A 23,034-nucleotide genomic window follows, 5' to 3' on the forward strand; every position below is an offset into this window, starting at 1 on the left:
GTTAGGGCAAGCCTGCCTGTGTGGGTCCCCCGGGCTCACCACGGGGTCCTGAGACTCCTGGGGCCTGCCTCCCGTGGGAGCGGGGCCTGCTCGGGGCTCATGGGCACGGGACGGTGGGCGCTGCTGGGGTGGCCTTGCGGTTGGGCCCGAGTCTGCTGAGGCCCCGCTGGAGGTCAAGGCCGAGGTCCGCGGGCTCGGGCGGGCTGCCGGCCAGGCCCTTCGCCAGAGCGCCGTCCGCGGCGGTGCTTCCGGCTTGGAGGGCAGGACCTGCTTGGGGGCCTGCCCGGGTTCGGGGCCTGCTCGGGCGGAGGCCTGCGGAGCTCGGGGCCTGCTTGGAGTTTGGGGCCCGGACCTTGGGGTCCGCTCCGCGCGCCGGCCAGCCCTCCCCCCGTCGCGCCCCCTCGCGCTCCGGGCGGGCCCTGCACGTCTCGCGAGCGGCCCGGAGCGGCGGGGGAGGCGGGGCCGGGCAGGGCCGGGCCGGGGCGGCGCCGAGGCCCGGCGGGAGCGGAGCCCGAGCGGAGCGGGCGGCGGGGGGCCGCGGGCCGCGAAGATGGCGAACGTGGGGCTGCAGTTCCAGGCGAGCGCGGGGGACGCGGACCCGCAGAGCCGGCCCCTGCTGCTGCTGGGCCAGCTGCCCCACCTGCACCGCGTGCCCTGGAGTCACGTCCGCGGGAAGCTGCAGCCCCGGGTCACCGAGGAGGTGAGCGGGCCGCGCCGCCGCCCTGCGCCGCCAGCCGAGGACGCGGGGCCCGGGCCGGGGGCGCGGAGGCCGCCTGGCCCGTGCGATCCCCGCGCCCAACCCCCGCCGCCCGCACTTCCTGCCGGGCGCAGCGCCAGGCCGGCCTCCAGGCCCAGGCCGCCGCCTCGACGCGACCAGCTCGCGCGCACCGGGCCTCCTCGAAGGAACGGCCTCCTTCCAGGCCCCGTGGCAGTGCCCACTCGTCCCCGCTTCCAGGGGCACCAGGCTGGGGCCCCCCAGCGTGCGTTTCCCGCGTTCGAAGTAACGCAGCCCCCCAACTGGCCTTGTTTGCAACTGCCCACTGCACTGCTCAGCCCCACAAAGGGCCTGGTGCCAGCACACACACAGCGAGCGCGGTGCTGCACTCGTCCTGCTAGTGACGCCGCGCCCAGCCCGGGTCACCTGCAGGCGGCGTCTGATCTCGCTCTGTCTCTCTCTCCCTCCCTCCCTCCCAGCTGTGGCAGGCTGCTCTAAGCACGCTCAACCCCAACCCCACGGACAGCTGCCCCCTCTACCTGAACTGCGCCACAGTGGCTGCGCTGCCCTCGCGGGTGAGCCGGCACAACAGCCCCTCCGCAGCGCACTTCATCACCAGGCTGGTGCGGACCTGCCTGCCGCCGGGAACGCACCGGTGCATCGTGGTGAGTGGTCCAAGAGGAGGGCTCCCGCCACAGCGTGGCCCAGAGCTCAGAGCTGCCGCCACCGGCTCGGTCACCCCACCTTTATCACACGGGAAACTCGGGGCGGAGAGAAGCCATTTCCCCCAGAACAGTTCTGTAGGCACATCTGAGACTCGGATCCAGACTCGGGTCTACTGTCAGGTTGTGAGACCATGGTTCCGGGGACGGCCCCGGGTGAAGGCTGGCTGGGCCTCCTGTGTGTACATGGTATGCAGGGTGGCCTCTGAGCCTGCTGTGAGCCTAGCACCGCCCGATTGCAGCTCCCTGGGGGCCGTGTCCTGCCACGCCCGCGCGCCCTCATCACCGCTCTCCTCTCTGTGCTGCAGATGGTCTGCGAGCGGGCCGATGTCTTCGCCTCTGCCTGTGCTCTGGCCCGAGCCTTCCCGCTGTTCACCCACCGCTCCGGTGCTTCCAGGCGCACAGAGAAGAAGACGGTCACGGTGGAGTTTTTCCTGGTGGGACAAGACAATGGGCCAGTAGAAGTGTCCACATTGCAAGTGGGTGTCTGGATGTTCGGCGGAGTCTCTGGGCCGCTGGGAGGGATGTCTGGGGCGTGCTCTCTCCCTTCCTGGGGAGGCCTTTGCTAGCCGGCTGCGGGCTCCCTTTCCCTCAGGGTGGTCTGTTTTCAGGATGCGGGTTTGTGCAGCTAGTGTTTATTGAGCACCTATGCAGTGCCAGGCTCTTTCATGCTCGAATGCTAGTCGTCCTGTGCACGCACGTGTCACATACCCTTTACGGCATACTTCAACATATGTTCTTTCGCCGGAACCTCAGGACAACCCTTTGTGAGCAAGGCAAGGCCGGAAGTGATTTCCAACTCAGAAGTCCTCATATGGATTGAGGGTCAGCTTCCCTCCCCTGTGGTGTGACCATCTCAGATCCCACCGATGAGCTGTTGCCCTCGCCACCTCCAGTCCCATTCCAGCAGCCACACCTGCGCTGTCCTTTCCCCATCTCACCCTTCTGTCTCCGGAAAGCGGTCACTGTCGCTCCGGAGCTCCTGGAGGGCAGAGGCCTGATCTGACGTATGATTTTCCCAGGACTTGGCTCAACTGCCCACTGCCTCGGGGTGCCCCACCCACACCTGCTCTCCTGGACCACTGCAGTGGTCCCTTAACTGGTCCTGCTGCCCCCAGGTCCCTCCCCGTTGCCTTACACACACGCACCAGTGTCTTCCAAGTGCTTGTCAGGTAGCAGGCCCTGCTCTGAGCCGATGTGTGCACACTCACGGTCAGATCACTGAATTGTCACAACAGCCCCGTGAGGTGGGTCCTGTTGTTATTACCATCACAGAGCTGAGCAAACTGGGGCTCAGCGACATGACGTGACTTTCTGGGGCCACTCCAGCAAGGGCTAGAGTCAGTTTTTAATTGCAGCCGCTGTCTGTCTGGAATTGTGAGCACAGGAGGTGCTGATATCCCATATGGCCTTTTCCTCACTGTGGGGACCTCTTCAGCCCCCGTTGGACGGGGGCATCCTGGTCTCCTCCAGGTCACTGTAGCCTTGAATGGAATGGCATGCTATGGTCTCTGCTGGACTTGAGTCTCTTGGACATCTTTGGATTCTAAATCCAGTGTGGCACACAGTGGGTGCTCGAATAAGCATGGATGGAATGAATGAATGAATGGTCCTGTGTGTGGGGAAGTGATGAGGTACAAACTCTACACAAGTCCACATGGCTCTGTGTGTTTTCTGCCCTCGAACCCGCGCCAGCTGCGTGGGAGAGCTTGCTCACCGGAGGTCTGTGAGGCAGCCACCTGGCCTCCTTCGAGACCAGTCTCAGGGCATTGACGCACTTCCCAGACAGCGGCCACAGGCTGCGTCAGAGATGAGCAATGGATTTGTGTGTGTGACGCCCACAGGTGGGGACCTGGTCCTCCCCTGGGGAGAGCCCGCTGACAGTCACCGGGACCCCACAGGCACATCTCATATCTGAGCTGTCAAGTCCTGTATCTCTCCCTTCTAGGCTTTGGGGTTTAATTACCTCAGAGCAGGCAGAGCTCGCGCAGCACTTGGCCAGGGCCTGGGAGGTGGCGGGCTGACGCTGTCCCTGAGCCTGCCCGCCCTGACACCATGGGGCCAGAAAAGCCGCAGATGAACTCAGTGCTGTCTGCACCCCCGCTAAACCTGCACAGCTTTTCTCTTTTAATATTGCCACCTGTCTGAAGCTTGGGGTTGTTGGGGGATGGACTGGGGCAGAGACAAAGGAGAGAAGGCAGAAAACTTCCAGGTCAGGGCAGAAGCAAAAGTGAGATGGGAGTTCTCAGCAGAAAGGCCGGGGCGGGGTGGGGGTGGGGCAGCCAGTGTCTGGGACGAGTCTGTAGGCACGGGTGCGCCCTTGCCTGGGGTGCCTGTGGTGGCCGGCTTGGGGTGCTGGGTGGAGGATGGGCTGCACAAGGCAGGTCTGCCTGTTTCTTCCCTCGCTTCTGTCTCAGAGCAGAATGGCATCAGATGACCAGGAAAACAAGGGTGGGCTTGGGTCTACCACACACTCACAAGGGGCTCACGTCAGAAAAACGCCTCCCCGAGGGCCAGCGGGGAGTGCTTTTACTCTGGAAAGATCCAGAGGAGCTTCTGGGGGTGTGGCCTCTGAGCAGTGCCTCGGGATGGCTGGGGTCTTCAAGAGAAGAGAAGGGAGGGTGTATTGGTCAGCTCAGACTGCCATGAGAAAATACCACAGACGAGGCAGCTTAACCAACGCTTCTACCTCTCACAGTTCTGGAGCTGGAAGTCGGAGATCAGGGTGGGTTCTGCTGAAGGCTCCCTCCCTGGCTTTCAGACGGCCACCTCCTCATTGTGCCTTACAGGGCAGAGAGTGTGCTTGTAGAGACACTCATTCCATCAAGGGGACCCACGCTGTTGACCCCCCCAGAGGCCTCCTAATACCATCCCAGTGGGGGTTGAGGCTTCTACAGTGCATCTGAGGGGCCCAGACATGTTCGTAATAGAGGTCAGCACCTCCTCCTGAGAGAGGGTGTGGGGATTGGCAGAGGCCACAGGTGGGAATGCCCAGGACACGTTGCAGGCCAAGCACAAGGGTCACCTGCCACCGTGTGGCGTGCAGTAGCAGGCAAGGAGGCTTGGGAAGAAAAGAAGGTGGCCCCACAATGCCAGGCCGGATGCTAGCCAGGCGGAAGGGCCGCTGGCATTCTGTAGCTCGCTGGTGGGTCAGGAGCTGGGGAGTGAGAGCAGGCAGCTTGGCTCTTGTTTCCCCTCCACCTGCCCCTGCTGTTTGTCAGCAGCCCCGCCGCCTCCCCCAGGTGACAAATGCCTCTGACATCTTCCAGTCGCCAGGAGAATGGACAGGAGGGACAGCCCCTTCCACCTGGTCTCAAGGCCCTGGTGACAGCCTCTGTTTCTTTCTAGTGCTTGACCAATGCCACGGACGGCATCCGGCTGGCAGCCCGCATTGTGGACACACCCTGCAATGAGATGAACACAGACACCTTCCTTGAGGTGCGTGGCCCTGGGGGTCAGGCCGGGGGGTGGGACCGGGATGGGTGGGTATCGGTAGACCACAGGCAGGGTCACAGGCAAGCTGGGGGCCAGAGGGGGACAGTGTTCATCGTCTCTGTTCTTTGCCTGGGGAAGCCTGGGGCTGCTGCAGACAAAGGCCTACTGTCCACCCAGCTCTCGGGCCAGCAGCCTCAGCCAGCGGGTGGGGGAAGGAGCCTCTTTCGAAGGCCCCTCTGCAGGACTCCAGCCAGGAGCTACAGGAAATTGCAGAGTTTGGAGGGCCAGCCTTCTCTCCTGGGTTTAATCACACTCAAAGCAAGAGACTCAGAGCCGCTGGCTCCCAAGCCTGGTCCCTCCCCCACCGTGCAGCCATCAGCTAGTCCTTGGCCCAAAGCCTCGGCCTCGCCTTGAGTTAAGCTGTCTTCACGTGTCTTTGTGTTGTTGTTTTTTCCACGAACATATCCAGGAGATTAAGAAAGTTGGAAAAGATCTGGGGATCGCCCCAACCATCATCCGGGACGAGGAGCTGAAGACCAGAGGGTTTGGAGGTGGGTGGGGGCTGGTCCTTGCAGGACTGGGTGCTCCGGGCACTTGGCTGGCAGAGTGGCAGTGGGCCCGTGGTGTGTCGTCCTGAGCTTCACCCCGAAAGAAACCGGCCTGTGTCCAACCCCAAGACCAGGCCCTGGGAAGCAGACTGTCACTGGGGAGAAGGAGGCAGTGGTTCAGGTTCTGATTCAGATTCTGGAAGCCGTAGGGTCCAAGGCCTCCCCCGCCTGCTCCCTCTCCGGCCTCCTCACGTGTTGTTGTCCTGTTCCTCGGGCCAGCTCATCGGGGCCTTTCTGTTCCTCGAATACACACAGTCACATCCACACCAGGGCCTTGTACTACTGACCCCTGTATCTAGGATATGTTTTCCCAAGACACTGTCAGGGCAGGACTGCCCTACCTGCACACCTCAGCTCAAAGCCACCTCCTCAGAGAGACTTCCCTGATGACTAGGCCCACCCTCTCCCGCTGCCCGGCCCTGGTGGTGCAGTGATGACCCGGACACGGTGCTTTCAGGCTGGCTGGGGGAGGCTCACTGTATTTGCTCTCCATGTTGCCAGGACAGATTATCCCAGAAGGTAGTGCAGAAAGGGATGCTGGATGTCTCACAGCCTTGTGGGGGGTGGGGGGCGGGGGGCGGGGGCGGGGAGAGAATCTGGCCAGGGTCTCTCCCAGGCTGCCACCAAGGTAGGGACTGGGGCAGCTGTCATTTGAAAGCTTGACTGGGGCTGGGCTTGTGCTCCCAGCAAGGCACACTCATGGCTCTGCCAGCAGGCCTTGAGCTCCCTGGATGCTCCTTTCCAGCTCTCTCCTCAGCAGGCACAGCGCAGTAGCTTCTTCCCTCAGGGCAAGGTCTCTTAGTAACCTAATCTTGGAGGTGATGTCTCAGCATCACCTCCAAGAAGAAGTGAGACACAGGATCTTGCCCACACTTAGGGAGGAGGTCATCTTAGAGGTGCCAATTACAAGTGGAGGGAGAGGCCACTCCCATAGGGGAAAGCTTCACAGAGGAGGGGTCCTTTGCAGTGCGTCTTGCAGGGCGAGTAGGAGTTTGTCAGGCAGCCATTATTGGCTCTTGTCCTGGTTGCTGTGATCCTTCAGTTCAGTTACTTGGGGCCCCAAGGCATGGACCCACGGCAGGCATGATTTTCTGGAGCAGATGGGGCATAAACTGAACAGTGAGGCAGTAGTTGGAGTGAGCTTGGAAAGGGTGGTGCGGTGTACTGAGTGCATGGAGGGTTCAGGGAAGGGAGAGCAAGTGTGGGCTGGAGCAACCTTGAGGCATTGTCCAAAAATCATTTCATTCTGCAATCCTGTTCATTTCTTTCTGGGAACGATACAATATTTTTTTTCTCAGCGGGTTTTCTTGCCTAACAATGCTTCGCATAGAATTTGTTTGCAGTCCAGAGCTTTGGAACTAATTTGCATTCCTCATCCCCCGCTGGCCAGGGGCAGGAAAGGGGGCAGGGAGCTCAGCGTGGACAGCGCAGCTCTCCAGGAGCAATACCCCAAAGCCTGAGGACACTTCCTGTGGGGGAACTGATGTTTCTGGGGGCGGGGGCTGCTGGGTCTCCTCTGCTCAGTTCAACCTGAGTCTGACTGCCCCTCCCTGTGTTTCCCGTAGGAATCTATGGTGTTGGCAAAGCCGCCCTCCACCCCCCAGCTCTGGCCGTCCTCAGCCACACCCCCGACGGAGCCACCCAGACCATTGCCTGGGTGGGCAAGGGGATCGTCTACGACACCGGGGGTCTCAGCATCAAAGGGAAGGTGAGGTGCTGGCCGCTCAGGCAGTCCCGGGTGCAGAAATCTAGGGGGTGCACGGCTCTCAAGTGTTAGAGGAAGATGGCCAGGAGCTTGGTGTTGGGTGCACCTCTGGGGAGCTGGGTTCGGGAAGGGAGGTAGTGGATCCAGTTCTTCTGAGAGGGATAGTTACGTGCCCCACTTCAGACAGGGGTCTGGAAACAGGAAGTCTGGATGGGATCCAGAAACAAGCTGCAGAAGCGATTAAAGGGTGGGTCAGGAGAACTGGGGAGGCAGCGTGCAAGGAATCAGGCGTCTCTGTTCTGCGTGAAGATGAATGAGCATGTTTCCAGGGACCGAATGCTCAGGGGTGGTCTGTACAGAAAGCACAGCGCGAGGTGAAGCCAGGGGGATGTGGGCCCAGAGGCAAGCCCCCTGCGGTGTGGCTACGAGGCTGAGGTCTCAGCTCACGTCTGTGGGCGGCCTTTGGAGTTGGCTGTCTCGGGGATGGATGCATGTGGGATGTCAATCTGTGCCCGTGTCCGTCGGCCTCTGAGAGGCCTGCCTTCCTCCACACTCAGCTGGGCACAGGAAGAGCCAGCCACCTTCATCGATCACACCACACACTGCACCAGGCCTGGGCCGGGCTCTAAGGGACAAAGACTAGGGAGGGACTCGGAAAGAGCAGACATGTGACATGTATGCAGGAGGAACTCTGAAAGGAGGAGAAGCAACCATCCCAGAGAGAAAGCTTTAGAAGGGAGGACAAGTGAGCTCATACAGAGCACTGAAAACTGGCTGCCCACGTGCCTCACAGATGTGTCCTGTTGGCCCAAATGGGGTTTTAACATTTGAATTAGTTACCAGCTTTTAAAAACAGGAAGAATTCTCCCAAAAGACTGGGTTTCTGACCTTTTGTAAACTCAGAAGGTCCGGCCATGCCTATCCTGCGTCCCCCCTGGAGGCCTTCTGCCGCAGCTCAGTGGTGGCTGACACCATGGATATAGCCTACACCCTGCAGTTTGCCACAAGCCCCATCACTCCCTGCCGCCTCTCAGACATTGAACCCCAGTGTCAGTTGCTACTTAGGGTAGGCATTGTGCTACTGGTTTTTGCACTTCTAGTCTGTCTAGTATTTGGTTCCTACAGTGGATGATCTGTTTGTTTAGTTTTGTGTTTGATTTATAACACTCTTCCTTCTTCAAACAACAAAATTATTTTCAGGACTAATCAGGAAATGAAACTAATTATAATAAAGGTTTTTAAAAAGCACACACCAATAGTGAATTAACCGACAGTGAATTCTCCTTTATTGAATTCCATACATATTTTCATGCCAGTAAAAACTCTTAAAATAAATATTACAGTACAAATGAAGAAAACAGTAATGGATTAACACTTTTAAACAGAATTAATGTAATTTGTATTTTTTATTTTCTTTTTATGTATTGGTTAGAGAGAGAGAGAGGGAGAAACATCCATTTGTTGTTCCACCTATTTATGCATTCATTGGTTGCTTCTTGTATGTGCCCTGGCTAAAGATCAAACCCCCAACCTCGGTGTATTGGGATGACACTCCAACCAACTGAGCTACCAGCCAATGCATAATTCTTTTAAAAAAAAAAATATTGATTTTTTACAGAGAGGAAGGGAGAGGGATAGAGAGTTAGAAACATCAGATGAGAGAGAAACATCGATCAGCTGCCTCCTGCACACCCCCCACTGGGGATGTGCCCGCAACCAAGGTACATGCCCCTGACTGGAATTGAACCCGGGACCCCTCAGTCCACAGGCCGACGCTCTATCCACTGAGCTAAACCGGCCAGGGCCATAATTCTTTTAATAGAAAAAAATAATGCCTCCATATTGGTTGTGTTAGTAGATGTCAGCTATAGTTTTGTTCTCAGGCGTTGGCATCTGCAGATCTGTCAATGACTTAATCAGAAAAGTTCTCCACATTTTCACAATCACTAGATAGACAAAGGCACCAGATTTGTCAGTCTGTCTTCACTCATGGCCCATAAAAACACTATTCATTTTAATTTTGAGGAGTTTCTGTGACATGAAGCAACACACACAAGTACTTAGGAACAGTCTTTAGCGTAAGTATCTCTTGATGAAGACTGCTAAAATCTCTATTAGCCAAGAAACTCCAGAAATTGCTATACTGTCCATGTATTCAGTTCTTTGAGATTGATTCTATCAGCTTTCAAATATCCGTGGAGTAAGAACGTTTCAAACACAACTCCACGCGTTCACCTGGATTGAGAGAGGCGAGGAGACGTGAGCTCATGGCCCCCTCGGGTTTACTGTGAGTCCACGTTTGAAGGGAAGAGCACGCGGACACCGTGGACACTGTGACACGGAAGCCAGCCCGCGCCATTCTGACCGCTGGGAACGGTCCTCAGAGTGGAGGCATGGCCCTGGGGCTGTGAGTGTGGGGCCAGCTGTGAAGCCAGCAGTTATTACCATCCATTAGAATAATGTTTCTAAAAGGATAAGTAATTAAAATAAGCAATTTGAAGCTTTTATTTAGATGATAAGGACTCACTTTTACCAGCTACAGGTTTTTTGGGGAGGAAGAATTTACCACTGATGACAACAGGCAAACTGGTTTTTAGTCAGTGTATTACTGCTCTTAAGTTCTCCCCAGACAATGAGCCTCTCTAGTCTTCTGTTGCTGGCCGCCCCCTCCCTCCCACCCTTGCCCCAGAGGCAGCTGAGTGCTGGCCGGTAGAATTGTGGGGTGGTTTCTCCTGGGATCAGAGGCTTCTTTTTGATGTTGGCTTGTTGGAGGGTCAGAGTGAGAAGCGGCTTCCTATGAATTAGTCATTTTGCTGGTGGCACCAGCTCCCCGTTTAGCAGGAACACTCATAGCTCCACTTCCAAAGTTTCAAAGACAAATCAGGATCAGCATGAACTAGCAGGTGTCAAAGACGTTAGTCTCAGGCCCCCTTACACTCTTAAAAATATGGATCCCAAAAGGTTTTGTATATAAGGTTGATGTCTGTTGATATTTCTCCTACAAGAAATTAAAACAGGGAAATTTTAAAGATATATTTACTAATTCATTTAAACCCAAAGAGGCCCACACTAAGACACATCATAATTAAAATGCCAAGTGTTAAAAACAAAGAATCTTACAAGCATCAAGAGAAAAGTAGCTAGTTACCTACAAGGGGATGCCAATATAACTGTCATTTAATTTCTCAACAAAAACTCTGCAGGCCACAAAGGAGTGGCAAAGAAATATTCAAAGTGATGAAAAGCAAGGACCTACAACCAAGATTACTCTACCCAACAAAGCTATCATTTAGAATTGAAGGTCAGATAAAGAGCTTTGCAGATAAGAAAAAGCTAAAGGAGTTCATCACCACCAAACCTATATTACATGAAATGTTGAAGGGTATTCTTTAAGAAGGGAGGAGAAGAAGAAAATTAAAAATATGAACAATAAAATGGAAATAAATACATATCTATCAACAATTGAATCTAAAAATCAAAATAAATGAACAAGAAATCTAATGAACAAAAGAAACTGATGAATAAAATAGAATCAGAAGCATGGAAACATGGAACAGACTGACGAATCTCAGAAGGAAGGGTGGTGGGAAGAGACTGACCAGAGATCTTATATGCATAGACGCATTACCTATGGACACAGACAATAGGGTGGTGAAGGCTTGGGGTGGGGTGGGAACAGGTTGGGGAGGGGTTATGGGATAAAAAGGGGGCATCTGTAATACTCTCAACAGTAAAGATTTTTAAGAAATGAACATAATATAAACCCATTTTAAACCTGCATGTTAATGTAAATGTTATAAAATAACTATTTTCCAAAGTGGAAAACAGCGAGGAGAGTGGCATCATGTTACATTTCTGCAAATCTCTTTAGTGCTTGCCTTCATAGAAGATATGTGTGGCCATGTGTCTGCTGCATTTAGTGTATCGTGATATGTTGTTTCAGTCAAATGTCAAAAGAAAGTTTGGCTTCACTCACTTCATGGGGCCGTTCGTCTTGCTGCTACACCAAACCCTCCAAGCAGTGGCTCCCAAAGGCTCACTCTACTGTGGAACCTGAAACAATGCCAGTGAACGTTTGTGCTGTTACATTAGAATTGAGTGGTCCAGCTTGGATTTCGCATGATTCTGTAATGTCGCGCTTGGGTCATTTGGAAGACGTTGTTTGTAGAATTATGCAGACTTTTAAAGCTTGACACCTTCCATTAAATCACATTTCTTAATATCACCATTCGTCTCATTTAAAAAGTCATTGAGTATTCGGAAGCCTGAGGCAGATACAAGTTTTCCAAAATTCTGATTTCTTTTCTTAAAAGCTCAAATTTTACCATTAGCAACAAATAACAATGGAACCGTTTTCGTGGAAGTAAGAGGCTTGCTTTGTTCATTTTTGAGGAAATATCTGCCAGACACCTATGTGTGAATAACCACCGTGCGTCAGCTATTCTTTCAAGGAGGAAGGGTGCTGGTGAGAACAGAAGCCAGACGAAGTGGGAACTCTAGGCTGTGTCCGGCCTCAGGATGGAAGCACATCGCTGAGACTGTGCATGGGGCCAGCCGTGAAGCCGGCAGCCATAAACCTGACCCTCGGTGCTCTGCGAGCACCTTCATTCCGTCACACCGAGTATGGAAAGTGGCTGCATCAGCGGTTGAGATGTTTTCAAGTTAATAACTTCACTGCTTCAGCAAGGAAACGCAAGTGAAATGGGCAGCGCTTTCCTTTCCTGGAGGCTGGCAACGAGGCCGGGCACCAGCAGCTCCCTGGGTGCCATGCCTTGCTCAGTGCTGCCTGCAGCCCACTTCTCATTTGCGGGCCATAGATACAAGCGTCAGCCCAATGCAAAAGGGAAATGCCACCGTAGTGTCAAGATGGGGATCGTTTCTTTTGTAAAAGTAGGGACGGGGTACCGGGGTGCTGCAAAGCAAGCACATGAGTAGACCTACCCCTGTGGTATGGCATTGTCTGCCCCCGGCTGGGAGGCTGCGCCAGTGACAGGGACACAGTTCCAGTGACCATCTCGAGCAGTTTTCTGTGGGCCATTTTGCAAGTGGTTTGCTTCCAGATCCGAGACCCTATTTTTCCTTTTAAACAGTCCTATGCTTTCTCGCAGTTTAGGTCAAAAGAGACAGCTTATTTTCAATAGTGCTAGCTGGGTCATTTTCACTCAATTTAATTGTAAAAGCAGCTCAGTTTATACCTAAAAATACTTTCCATTAAAACTCCGGGCTCATGTAATCTGATAAAGGTTCAAAACATTGCTCAGTACATTTCAAACCCGAATCCTTATATGTGATGACCTGCTGTTAATTTAAAATATGAACTTGTCAATTAGCATTGGGAGCCTATAAAATGTAAAAATATGTGACCACTCTCCACCAGTTTATAGAAAATCACAATCACCTCTGTGGCAGGAAGGCACCTCTGTATCTAGCAGCCTCTCATTAGACTGGTCTACCCAGGAGATGCCAACGGCTGGGCAGGGTGGTGGGGCTGCAGGTGTCCTTGCCAGTGTGTGTGTGTGTGTGTCGGGGCGGGGGGGGCGGGGGCGCCTTGATGTGAGAGTGACATTTGGGAAAATTTCACATTATCCCAAGTGGATGGCTCAAGAAACTGACGTGGAGAAGCAAAGAGAGAGAACAAAAGTATCAGTGAGGCCAGATGGTGCCAGCTTTAAATGCCAGTGCAAGGAAGTGGGCCTGTTTCCGGGACAGCCTGGGGACCAGGTCACAGCCTGGTCTCCAAGCCATGCTGGCCGTGTTTGTGTAACAGCATGGCCACTGCAAATGCAGCAGCTCTGGACATCCCACTGTTCTGTGTGTGTGTGTGTTTTTAATAATTCTTTATTGTTGAAAGTATTACATATTACCCATTCCCCCCACCCCCCTTGGTCCCCTCCAGCCTGCCCCCACCCCTGTCCAAGGCCCTCATCGCCCCATTGTCTGTGTCCATGGACCATGCATATATGCACACAAGGTCCTTGGTTGATCACATCCCACCCACCCTCCCTCCCCCGCCTTCCCTTTGAGATTCCACACTGTTCCGAGCTTCCATGTCTCTGGATCCACTCCGTTCATCAGATTATTTTGTTATTTAGATTCCACATATGAGTGTGATCATGTGATACTTGTATTTCTCTGATTGACTTATTCACTTAGCATGATACTCTCCAGGTCCCTCCATGCTGTCTCAAAGGGTAAGAGATAAGAGATTCTTCTTTTTTCCTGTTACATAGTATTCCATGGTGTAAATGTACCACAGTTTTTTTTATCCACTCATCTACCAGTGGGCATTTGGGCTGTTTCCACATCTTAGCTATTGCAAATTGTGCAGCTGTGAACGTAGGGGTGCATACATTCTTCCTGATTGGTGTTTCGGGTTTCTTAGGATATATTACTAGAAGTGGGATCACTGGGTAAAATAGCAGTTCCACATGTAATTTTTTGAGGAAACGCTATACTGTTTTTCAAAATGGGCACACCCCCCCCAGCAGTGTACGAGGGTTCCCTTTTCTCCACATCCTTGCCAGCACTTGTCATTTGTTGATTTGTTGATGGTAGCCATTCTGACAGGTGTGAGATGGTACCTTGTTGTCGTTTTGATTTGCATCTCTCTGATGATCAGTGACTTTGAGCATTTTTTCATATGTCTCTGGGCCATCAGTTTGTCCTCTTTGGAGAAGTGTCTATTTAGGTCCTTTGCCCATTTTTTAATTGGATTGTTTGTCTTCCTTTCATAAACTTGTATGAGTTCCTCATATATTTTAGATATTATCCCTTTATCAGATGTATCATTGTCTAATATGTTCTCCCATGCAGTGGGCTCTTTTTTCATTTTGTTGATGGTTTCTTTTGCTGTGCAGAAACTTTGTATATTGATGTGGTCCCATTTGTTTATTTTCTCCTTAGTTTCCATTGCCCTAGACCAGGGGTGGGCAAACTTTTTGACTCGAGGGCCACAATGGGTTCTTAAACTGGACCGGAGGGCCAGAACAAAAGCATGGATGGAGTGTTTGTGTGAACTAATATAAATTCAAAGTAAACATCATTACATAAAAGGGTACGGTCTTTTTTTTTTTAGTTTTATTCATTCCAAACGGGCCAGATCCGGCCCGCGGGCTGTAGTTTGCCCACGGCTGCCCTAGACTATGGTCGGCAAACTGCAGTTCATGAGCCACATGCGGCTCTTTGGCCCCTTGAGTGTGGCTCTTCCTAAGCCTTAGGAGTACCCTAATTAAGTTAATAACAATGTACCTACCTATATAGTTTAAGTTTAAAAAATTTGGCTCTCAAAAGACATTTCAATCGTTGTACTGTTGATATTTGGCTCTGTTGACCAATGAGTTTGCTGACCACTGGCCTAGGTGATGTATCTGTAAACATATTGCTGCAAGAGATGTCTGCAATTTTGCTGCCTATGGTTTCTTCTAGGACTTTTAAGGTTAACTGACTTACACTTAAGTCTTTTATCTATTTTGAGTTTATTCTTGTTTATGGTATAAGTTGGTGGTCTAGTTTCATTGTTTTTGCACGTATCTGTCCAATTTTCCTAACACCATTCATTAAAGAGACTGTCTAGACTCCATTGTATGCTCTTGCCTCTGTTGTCAAATATTAATTGGGCATAATGGCTTGGGTCAACCTGTGGATCTATGTTCTGTTCCATTAGTCAATATGGCTGTTGTTGTGCCAGAAACAGACTGCTCTGATTATGGTGGCTTTGTAATAAAACTTGAAATCTGGTATTGTGATTCCTTCAACTTTGTTTTTCTTTCTCAAAATTGCTGTAGTTATTCCGGGTCTTTTTAAATTCATATAAATTTTTTTGAGTGTTTGTTCTAGATCTGTGAAATATGCCGTTATATTTTAATAGGGATTGCATTGAATCTGTAGATTGCCTTAGGTAGTATTGACATTGTAATGATTTTGATTCAACCAGTCCATGAACACAGTTATTCTTTTATCTGTTTCTGTCTCCTTCCGTCTCTTTTTTCAGCGTCCTGCAGTTTTACAAATACAGGTCTTTTGCCTCCTTGGTTAAGTTTATTCCTAAGTATCTTAATTTTTTTGTTGCAACGGTAAATGGGATTGCTTGTTTAGTTTCTGAGAATTCACTATTGGTGTATACAAAAGCCATCGATTTTTGGATGTTGATTGAGTACCCTGCTACATGGCCAGATTCATGGATTAAATCTAGTAACTTTTTGGTGGAGTCTTTAGGGTTTTCTATGTATAATATCATGTCATCTACGAATAATAAGAGTTTTACTTCCTCCTTTCCAATTTGAATGCCTTTTTTATCTTCTTCTTGTCTGATCTCTCTGTGGCTAGGACTTCCAGTGCTATGCTGAATAAGAGTGGTGAAAGCGGACATCCCTGTCTTTTTCCTGTTTAGGGGAAATGGGGTTTTTTTGCCCATTGAGTATAATGTTCACTCTAGGTTTGTCATATATGGCCTTCATCATGTTGAGATATTCTCCCTCTATTCCCAGTTTGCTGAGAGTTTTTATCAAAACTGGGTGTTGGATTTCGTTGAATGCTTTTTCTGTGTCTATTGATATCCTCTTGTGTTTTTTGTCTTTCAATTTTTTCTGTGATTTATCAAATTTATCAGTTTATCAATTTATTGTACTAGCCTTGCATCCCCAGAATAAATCCCACTTGGTAGTGGTGTATGATCTTTTTCATATATTGCTGGGTGTGATTTGCTACTATTTTGTTGAGGATTTTAGCAACTATGTTCATCAGGGATATTGGCCTATAATTCTCTTTCTTTGTAGTGTCTTTAACTGGTTTTCTAATTACAATAATGCTGGCCTCATAAAACGAGTTTGGAAGTATTCCTTCCTCTTGGATTAATCTGAAGTAGTTCAAGGAGTATAGGTGTTAGTTCTTTGAATGTTTGGCAAAACTCTCCTGTGAAGCTGTCCGGACCCAGGCTTTTGTTTGCTGGGAGTGTTTTGATTACTGCTTCTGTTTCATCAGTTTTTATTGGCCTATTCAGGTTTTCTGATTTCTCCTGTGTCAGTTATGGGAGGTTGTATTTTCTAGGAATTTTTTCATTTCATCCTCATTGTCCAACTTGTTGTCATATACACTAAGTGGCCAGATTATTATGACCACCCCATCAGTACTTCGTTGGGCCACCTTTTGCCTTTAATATTGCGGTGATTCTTGGCATTGACTCCACAAGATGTTGAAAGGTGAATTGGACACCATGCCTGGTGAATAGCACTGTCCAGTTCTGTGAGATTTGATGGCTGTGGAACCAGTGCCTGATGGCTTTTAACTTTGTCCCACAAATGCTCAATTGGATTGAGATCTGGTGATTGTGAGGGCCACCTGAGCAAGGTAAAGTCTCCCTCGTGTTCTTGAAACCACTCCTGCACAATATGAGCACCGTGGCATGGCACGTTGTCTTGCTGGAAGAAACCATCTCCATTGGGATACGCCATCAACATGATAGGATGAACTTAATCAGCAACGATACTTAGGTATGTTGTGCTATTCAGACGTTGTTCCACACGAATTAAAGGGCCCAAATCAGGCCAGGAAAACATGCCCCAAACCATAATACTGCCCCCACCAGCTTGAAGGGTTGTACTCATGCATGTGGGGTGCATGCTTTCATGCTGTTTCCGCCAAATTCTCACTCTGTCATCTGCATGATGCAACTGGAAACGTGATTCATTGGACCACATGATTTTTTTCCAATGCTCTACTGTCCAATCCTTGTGTTCCTGTGCGAATTGTAGACGTTTTATCTTGGTAACTGCAGACAGCAAAGGTGTTCGAACAGGCCTTCGGCTTCCATATCCTATACAATGCAGTGTACGGCTAATTTGCCTACAAACGTCAGGTGGTCATAATAATCTGGCCACTCAGTGTAGGTGTTCATAGTATTTTTCCTGCAGTCCTTTGTATTTCTGTGGTGTTAGAGGTTAGTTCTCCGCTTTTGTTTCTGATCTTATTTATTTGGGTCCTTTCTCTTTGTTTTTTGATGAGTCTTACTTGCAGTTTATCAATTTTGTTTATCCTTTCAAAGAACCAGCTCTTGCATTCCTTGATTTTTTGTAATTTTTTTAGTCTCTATGTCATTTATTTCTGCTCTAATCTTTATTATTTCCTTCCTTCTATGTACTCTGGGCTTTTCTTGTTGTTCACTTTCTAGTCTTTAAGTTGTAGGGTTAAATAATTTATTGCTGATTTTCCTTGTTTTTTGAGGTATGCCTGTAGTGCTATTAACCTCCCACTCAGAACTGCTTTTGCTGTGTCCCAGAGATTTTGGGTTGTTATTGTATGTTCATTTCCTTTGTTTCCAGGAATTTTTTTTATTTCTTTCTTGACCTCATTGGTAACCCATTCATTGTTTAATAACATGCTCTTTAGTCTCCATGTGTTTAAATGTTTTTGAGTGTTTTTACTGTAGTTGATTTCTAGTTTTATTCCACTGTAATCTGAGAAGATGCTTGATATGATTTCAGTCTTCTTGAATTGTAGAGACTTGTTTTGTGTCCTAATATGTGGTCTATCTTTGTGAATGATCCATGTGTACTTGAGAAGAATGTATATTCTGCAGCTTTGGAGTGAAATGTTCTACAAATGTTAATTAAATCCATCGATCCAGTGTGTCCTTTAGAGTCACTGTTTCCTTGTAAAGTTGTTGTCTGGAAGATCTATCCAGTGAAGTCAGTGGTGTGTTAAACTCTCCTACTATGACTGTATTGTTGTCGATCTCTCCCTTAAATCCCTCTAGAAGTTTTTTTTATACATTTAGGTGCTCCTATATTGGGTACATATATGTTTACCAGGGTTATGTCCTCTTCTTGGATAGATGCAGTGACCTTTGTTGTCGCTTGTGATGGCCTTCATTTTAAAGTCTATTTTGTCAGATATGAGTATCGCTACTCCAGCTTTTCTTTCTTTCCCATTTACATGGAAAAATTTTTCCATCTCTTCACTCTCAACCCTTGTGTGTCTTTTGTTCTGAGATGGGTCTCTTAGATGACATATAGTTAAGTCATAGTTTTGTATCCAGTCAGCTACCCTATGACTTTTTGTTTAAAGTATTACCTCTGTCTCCTTTTCCCCCACTTGACTCCCCTCCCCCCCGCCACTCACGCTCCCCAGGATAAGTGCCCACTGCCCCAGTGTCCATGTCCATTGGTTATGCTAATATGCATGCATACAACTCCTATAGTTGACTTCTTACCCCCCCCTCCCCCTGCCTTCTCTCTGAGGTTGGACGGTCTGTTCAGGGTTTCTTTGTCTCTAGATCTATTGTTGTTCATCAGTTTATGTTGTTTATTATATCCCACATATGAGTGAGATCATGTGATATTTATCTTTCTCCGACTGGCTTATTTCACTTAGCATAATACTCTCCAGGTCCATCTATGGTGTTGCAAATGGTAAACATTCATTCTTTTTTATAGCAACATAGTATTCCATTGTTGTAGATGTACCACAGTTTTTTAATCCACTCATCTGCTGATGGGAACTTAGGCTGTTTCCAAATCTTAGCTATTGTAAATTATGCTGCTATGAACATAGGGGTGCATATATCCTTTCTAATTGGTGTTTCTGGTTTCTTGAGATATATTCCCAGAAGTGGGATTACTGGATCAAATGGGAATTCGATTTTTAATTTTTTGAGGAAACTCCATACTATTCTCCATAGTGGCTGCACCAGTCTGCATTCCTACCAGCAGTGCACGAGGGTTCCTTTTTCTACACATCCTCTCCAGCAGTTGTTTGTTGATTTGTTGATGATAGCCATTCTGACAGGTGTGAGATGGTACCTCATTGTTGTTTTGATTTGCATCTCTTGGATTATTAGTGACTTTGAGGATGTTTTCATATGTCTCTCAATCTTCTGTATGTCCTCTTTCAAAAAGTGTCTATTTAGGTCCTTTGCCCATTTTTTGATTGCATTGTTTATCTTCCTTTTGTTAAGTTGTAGGAGTTCCCTGTAAATTTTGGAGATTAAACCCTTATCTGAGATAGCATTGGCAGATATGTTCTCCCATGCAGTGGGCTTTCTTGTTGTTTTGCTGATGGTTTCTTTTGCCATACAAAAGCTTTTTATTTTGATGTAGTCCCATTTGTTTATTTTCTCTTTAGTTTCCATTGCCCTAGGAGCTGTATGGGTGAAGAAATTGCTTCGGCATATGTCTGAGATTTTGCTGCCTGTGGATTCCTCTGATATTTTTATGGTTTTCCTGTCTTATGTTTAAGTCCTTTATCCATTTTGAGTTTATTTTTGTGTATGGTATAAGTTGGTGATCTAGTTTCATTTTTGGCACGTACCAGTATCTGACCAATTTCCCAGCACCATTTATTGAAGAGACTGTCTTGACTCCATTGTATGCTCTTGCCTCCTTTGTCAAATATTAATTGAGCATAATGGCTTGGGTTGATTTCTGGGTTCTCTGTTCTGTTCCATTGGTCTATATATCTGGTCTTGTGCCAGTACCAGGCAGTTTTGAGAACAGTGGCTTTGTAATATTGCTTGATATCTGGTATTGTGATCCCTCCAACTTTGTTCTTTTTCTCAGGATTGCTGTGGCTTATTGGGGTGTTTTTTTAATTCCAGATGAATTTTGGGAGAGTTTACTCTAGGTCTGTGAAATATGCCATTGGTATTTTAATGGGGACTGCATTGAACCTATAAATTTCTTTGGGTAGTATGGACATTTTAATGATGTTGATTCTACCAATCCATGAACCCGGTATGTTCTTCCATCTGTTTATGTCTTCCTCTATCTCTTTTTTCAATGTCCTGTAGTTTTCTGAGTACAAGGTTTTCTTTACCTCCTTAATTAAGTTTATTATTAGGTATCTTAATTTTTTTGGTGCACTGGTAAATGCGATTGTTTTTTATTTTAGTTTCTTTTTCGGTGAGTTCATTATTATTGTATAAAAAAGCCATAGATTTCTGCTACATTGCTGAATTCATTTATTAAGTCTAGTAGTGTTTTGATGGAGTCATTAGGGTTTTCTATGTACAATATCATGTCATCTGCGAATAATGACAATTTTACTTCTTTTCCAATTTGGATGCATTTTATTTCTTCTCCTTGTCTGATCACTCTGACTAGCACTTCCAGTACTATGTTGAACAGGAGTGGTAAAAGTGGGCATCCCTGTCTTGTTCCTATTCTTAGGGAAAATGGTTTTAGTTTTTGCCCATTGAGTATGATGTGTTGACTGCAGGTTTGTCATATAGGGCTTTTATTATATTGAGGTATGATCCCTCTATTCCCACTTTGCTGAGAGTTTTTATCAAAAAAGTGTTTTTGATTTTGTTGAATGCTTTTTTTGCATCGATTGATATGATTATGTGATCTTTGTCTCTCAAATGTGATGTATTACATTTATTGATTTGTGAATATTGTACCATCCTTGCATCCCGGGAATAAATCTCACTTAGTCATGGTGTATAATATTTCTAATGTAATGCTGGATCCAGTTTGCTAGAATTTTGTTGAGAATTTTAGCATCTATGTTCATCAGGGATATTGGCCTGTAGTTCTCTTTCTTTGTGGTGTCTTTATTTGGTTTTGTCTTTATCTTTGTCTTTATCTAAGCTTCATAGAATGAGCTTGGAAGTGTTCCTTGCTGTTGAATTTTTTGGAATAGTCTGAGGAGGATAGGTTTTAGCTCTTTTTTGAGTATTTGGTAGAACTCCCCTGTAAAGCTGTACGAACCAGGATTTTTGTTTGCTGGACGATTTTTGCTTACTGTTTCAATTTCATCATTAGTTATTGGCCTATTCAGGTTTTCAGATTCTTCCTGATTGAGTTTTGGAAGGTTGTATTTTTCTAGGAATATGTCCATTTCCTTTAGGTTGTCCAGTTTATTAGAGTGGAGTTGTCTGTTCGAGTTTTTTTTGTTTTGTTTTTGTTTTTTACAGTCCTTTGTATTTCTATAGAGTCTATTGTTACCTCACCTTTTTCATTTCTGATTTTGTTTATTTGTGTCCTCTCTCTTTGCTTCTTGGTGAGCCTGGCCAGAGGTTCATCAATCTTGTTTATCCTTTCAAAGAACTAGCTCTTGATTTCATTGATCTTTTGTATTTTTTTTTTTTTTTTTGGTCTCTATGTCATTTATTTCTGCTCTAATCTTTATTGTCTCCTTCCCTCTGCTCACTCTTGGCTTTTCTTGTTGCTCTCTTTCTAATTCTTTTAAGTTGTAGAGTTAGATAACTTATTAGCATTTTTTCTTGTTTTTTGAGGTAGGCCTGTAGAGCTATAAACTTCCCTCTCAGGACTGTTTTCACTGTGTCCCATAGATTTTTTTTTTTAATAAATCTTTATTGTTCAGATTATTACAGTTGTTCCCCCTTTTTCCCCCCCATAGCTCCCCTCCACCCAGTTCCCACCCCACCCTCTGCCCTTACCCCCCCCCCCCCACTGTCCTCATCCATAGGTGTACGCTTTTTGTTGCAGGGTCATACACATGGAAAATGTAGCTATTTCCATCTGTGACGTGTCCCTGTGTTCAGCCACAGAGGGACCATCTCAGCCTCACAGGGACCGTCTCAGCCTCACAGGGAACCCATAGATTTTTGATTGTTGTGTTTTCATTGTCATTCATTTCCAGGATGTTTTTAATTTCTTCTTTGATATCTTTGGTAGCCCAATCATTGTTTAATAGCATGCTATTCATCTTCCAAGTGTTTGATTTTTTTCATTGTTTTTATTGTAGTTGATTTCTAATTTTATGCCATTGTGGTCTGAGAAGATGCTTGATAGGATTTTTATCTTCTTGAATTTGAAGAGTCTTTGCCTGTGTTCCAATATGTGGTCTATCTTTGAAAATATTCCATGTGCACTTGAGAAGAATGTATATTCTGTAGCTTTGGGGTGCAATGTTCTGAAGATGTCAATTAATTCCATCTGATCTAGTGAGTCATTTAGAATTAATGTTTCTTTGCTGATTTTTTTGTTTAGAGGATTTATCTAGTGGTGTCAATGGGTTATTAACGTCCCCTTTTATGATTGTATTGCTGGCGATCTCTCCCTTGATATCTTCCAGAAGTTTTTTTATGTATTTGTGTGCTCCTGTATTGGGTGCATATATGTTTACCAGAGTTATATCCTCTTGCTGAATTGCTCCCTTTAGTATTATGAAGTGGCCTTCCTTATCTCTTGTTATGGCCTTCACGTTCAGGTCTATTTTGTCAGATATAACTATTGCTACCCCAGCTTTTTTTTTCTTTTCATTTCCATTTACCTGGAAAAAAATTTTTCTATCCCTTCACTATCAGTTTGTGTGAGTCCTTTGTTCTGAGGTGGGTCTCTTGTAGACATCAGATATATGGGTCGTGTTTTCTTATCCATTCAGCTACCCTATGACTTTTGATTGGAGCATTTAATTCTTTAACATTTAAGGTTATTATGGATAGGTAATTATTTATTGCCATTTTAATTGTGTATTCCTGGGTTTCTCTACTTCTCATTACAACAGTCCCTTTAGCATTTATTATGATGTTGGCTTGGTGGTGGCGTACTCCTTTAGTCTTTTTTTGTCCAGGAAACTCTATATTTGACCATCTATTTTGAATGATAGCCTTGCTGGATATAGTAATCTTGGTCTCAGATCCTTGCTTTCCATTACCTTGAGTACTTCATGCCATTGCTTTCTGGCCTGTAGAGTTTCTAATGAGAAATCAGCCTTGTGGGAGCTTCTTTGTAGCTAACAATTTGCTTTTTTCTTGCTGCCTTTAAGATTCTCATTTTGTCTTTTTTTTTGGCATTTTAATTGTGATGTGTCTGGGTGTGGGCCTGTTTGGGATTTTCTTGTTTGGGGTTCTCTGTTCCTCCTGGTCTTGTGTGACTTTTTCCTTTACCA

General features: G+C 47.4%; 1 protein-coding gene across 1 annotated transcript in view; it reads left to right on the plus strand.

The window, feature by feature from the left end:
* Window positions 1-299: 299 nt before the first annotated feature.
* The window catches only part of NPEPL1 (aminopeptidase like 1), a 29,334-nt gene continuing 6,599 nt past the window's right edge, over window positions 300-23,034 (plus strand). Inside the window, exons 1-6 of the mRNA XM_036323725.1 lie at window positions 300-700; window positions 1,195-1,380; window positions 1,746-1,916; window positions 4,786-4,875; window positions 5,342-5,423; window positions 7,046-7,188. Coding sequence (XP_036179618.1) covers window positions 551-700; window positions 1,195-1,380; window positions 1,746-1,916; window positions 4,786-4,875; window positions 5,342-5,423; window positions 7,046-7,188 — 822 coding nt within the window. The 5' untranslated portion in view covers window positions 300-550. The remainder of the gene's footprint in view (window positions 701-1,194; window positions 1,381-1,745; window positions 1,917-4,785; window positions 4,876-5,341; window positions 5,424-7,045; window positions 7,189-23,034) is intronic.

Source organism: Myotis myotis, unplaced genomic scaffold, assembly GCF_014108235.1.
Source record: "Myotis myotis isolate mMyoMyo1 unplaced genomic scaffold, mMyoMyo1.p scaffold_m19_p_9, whole genome shotgun sequence".
Lineage (NCBI taxonomy): Eukaryota > Metazoa > Chordata > Mammalia > Chiroptera > Vespertilionidae > Myotis > Myotis myotis.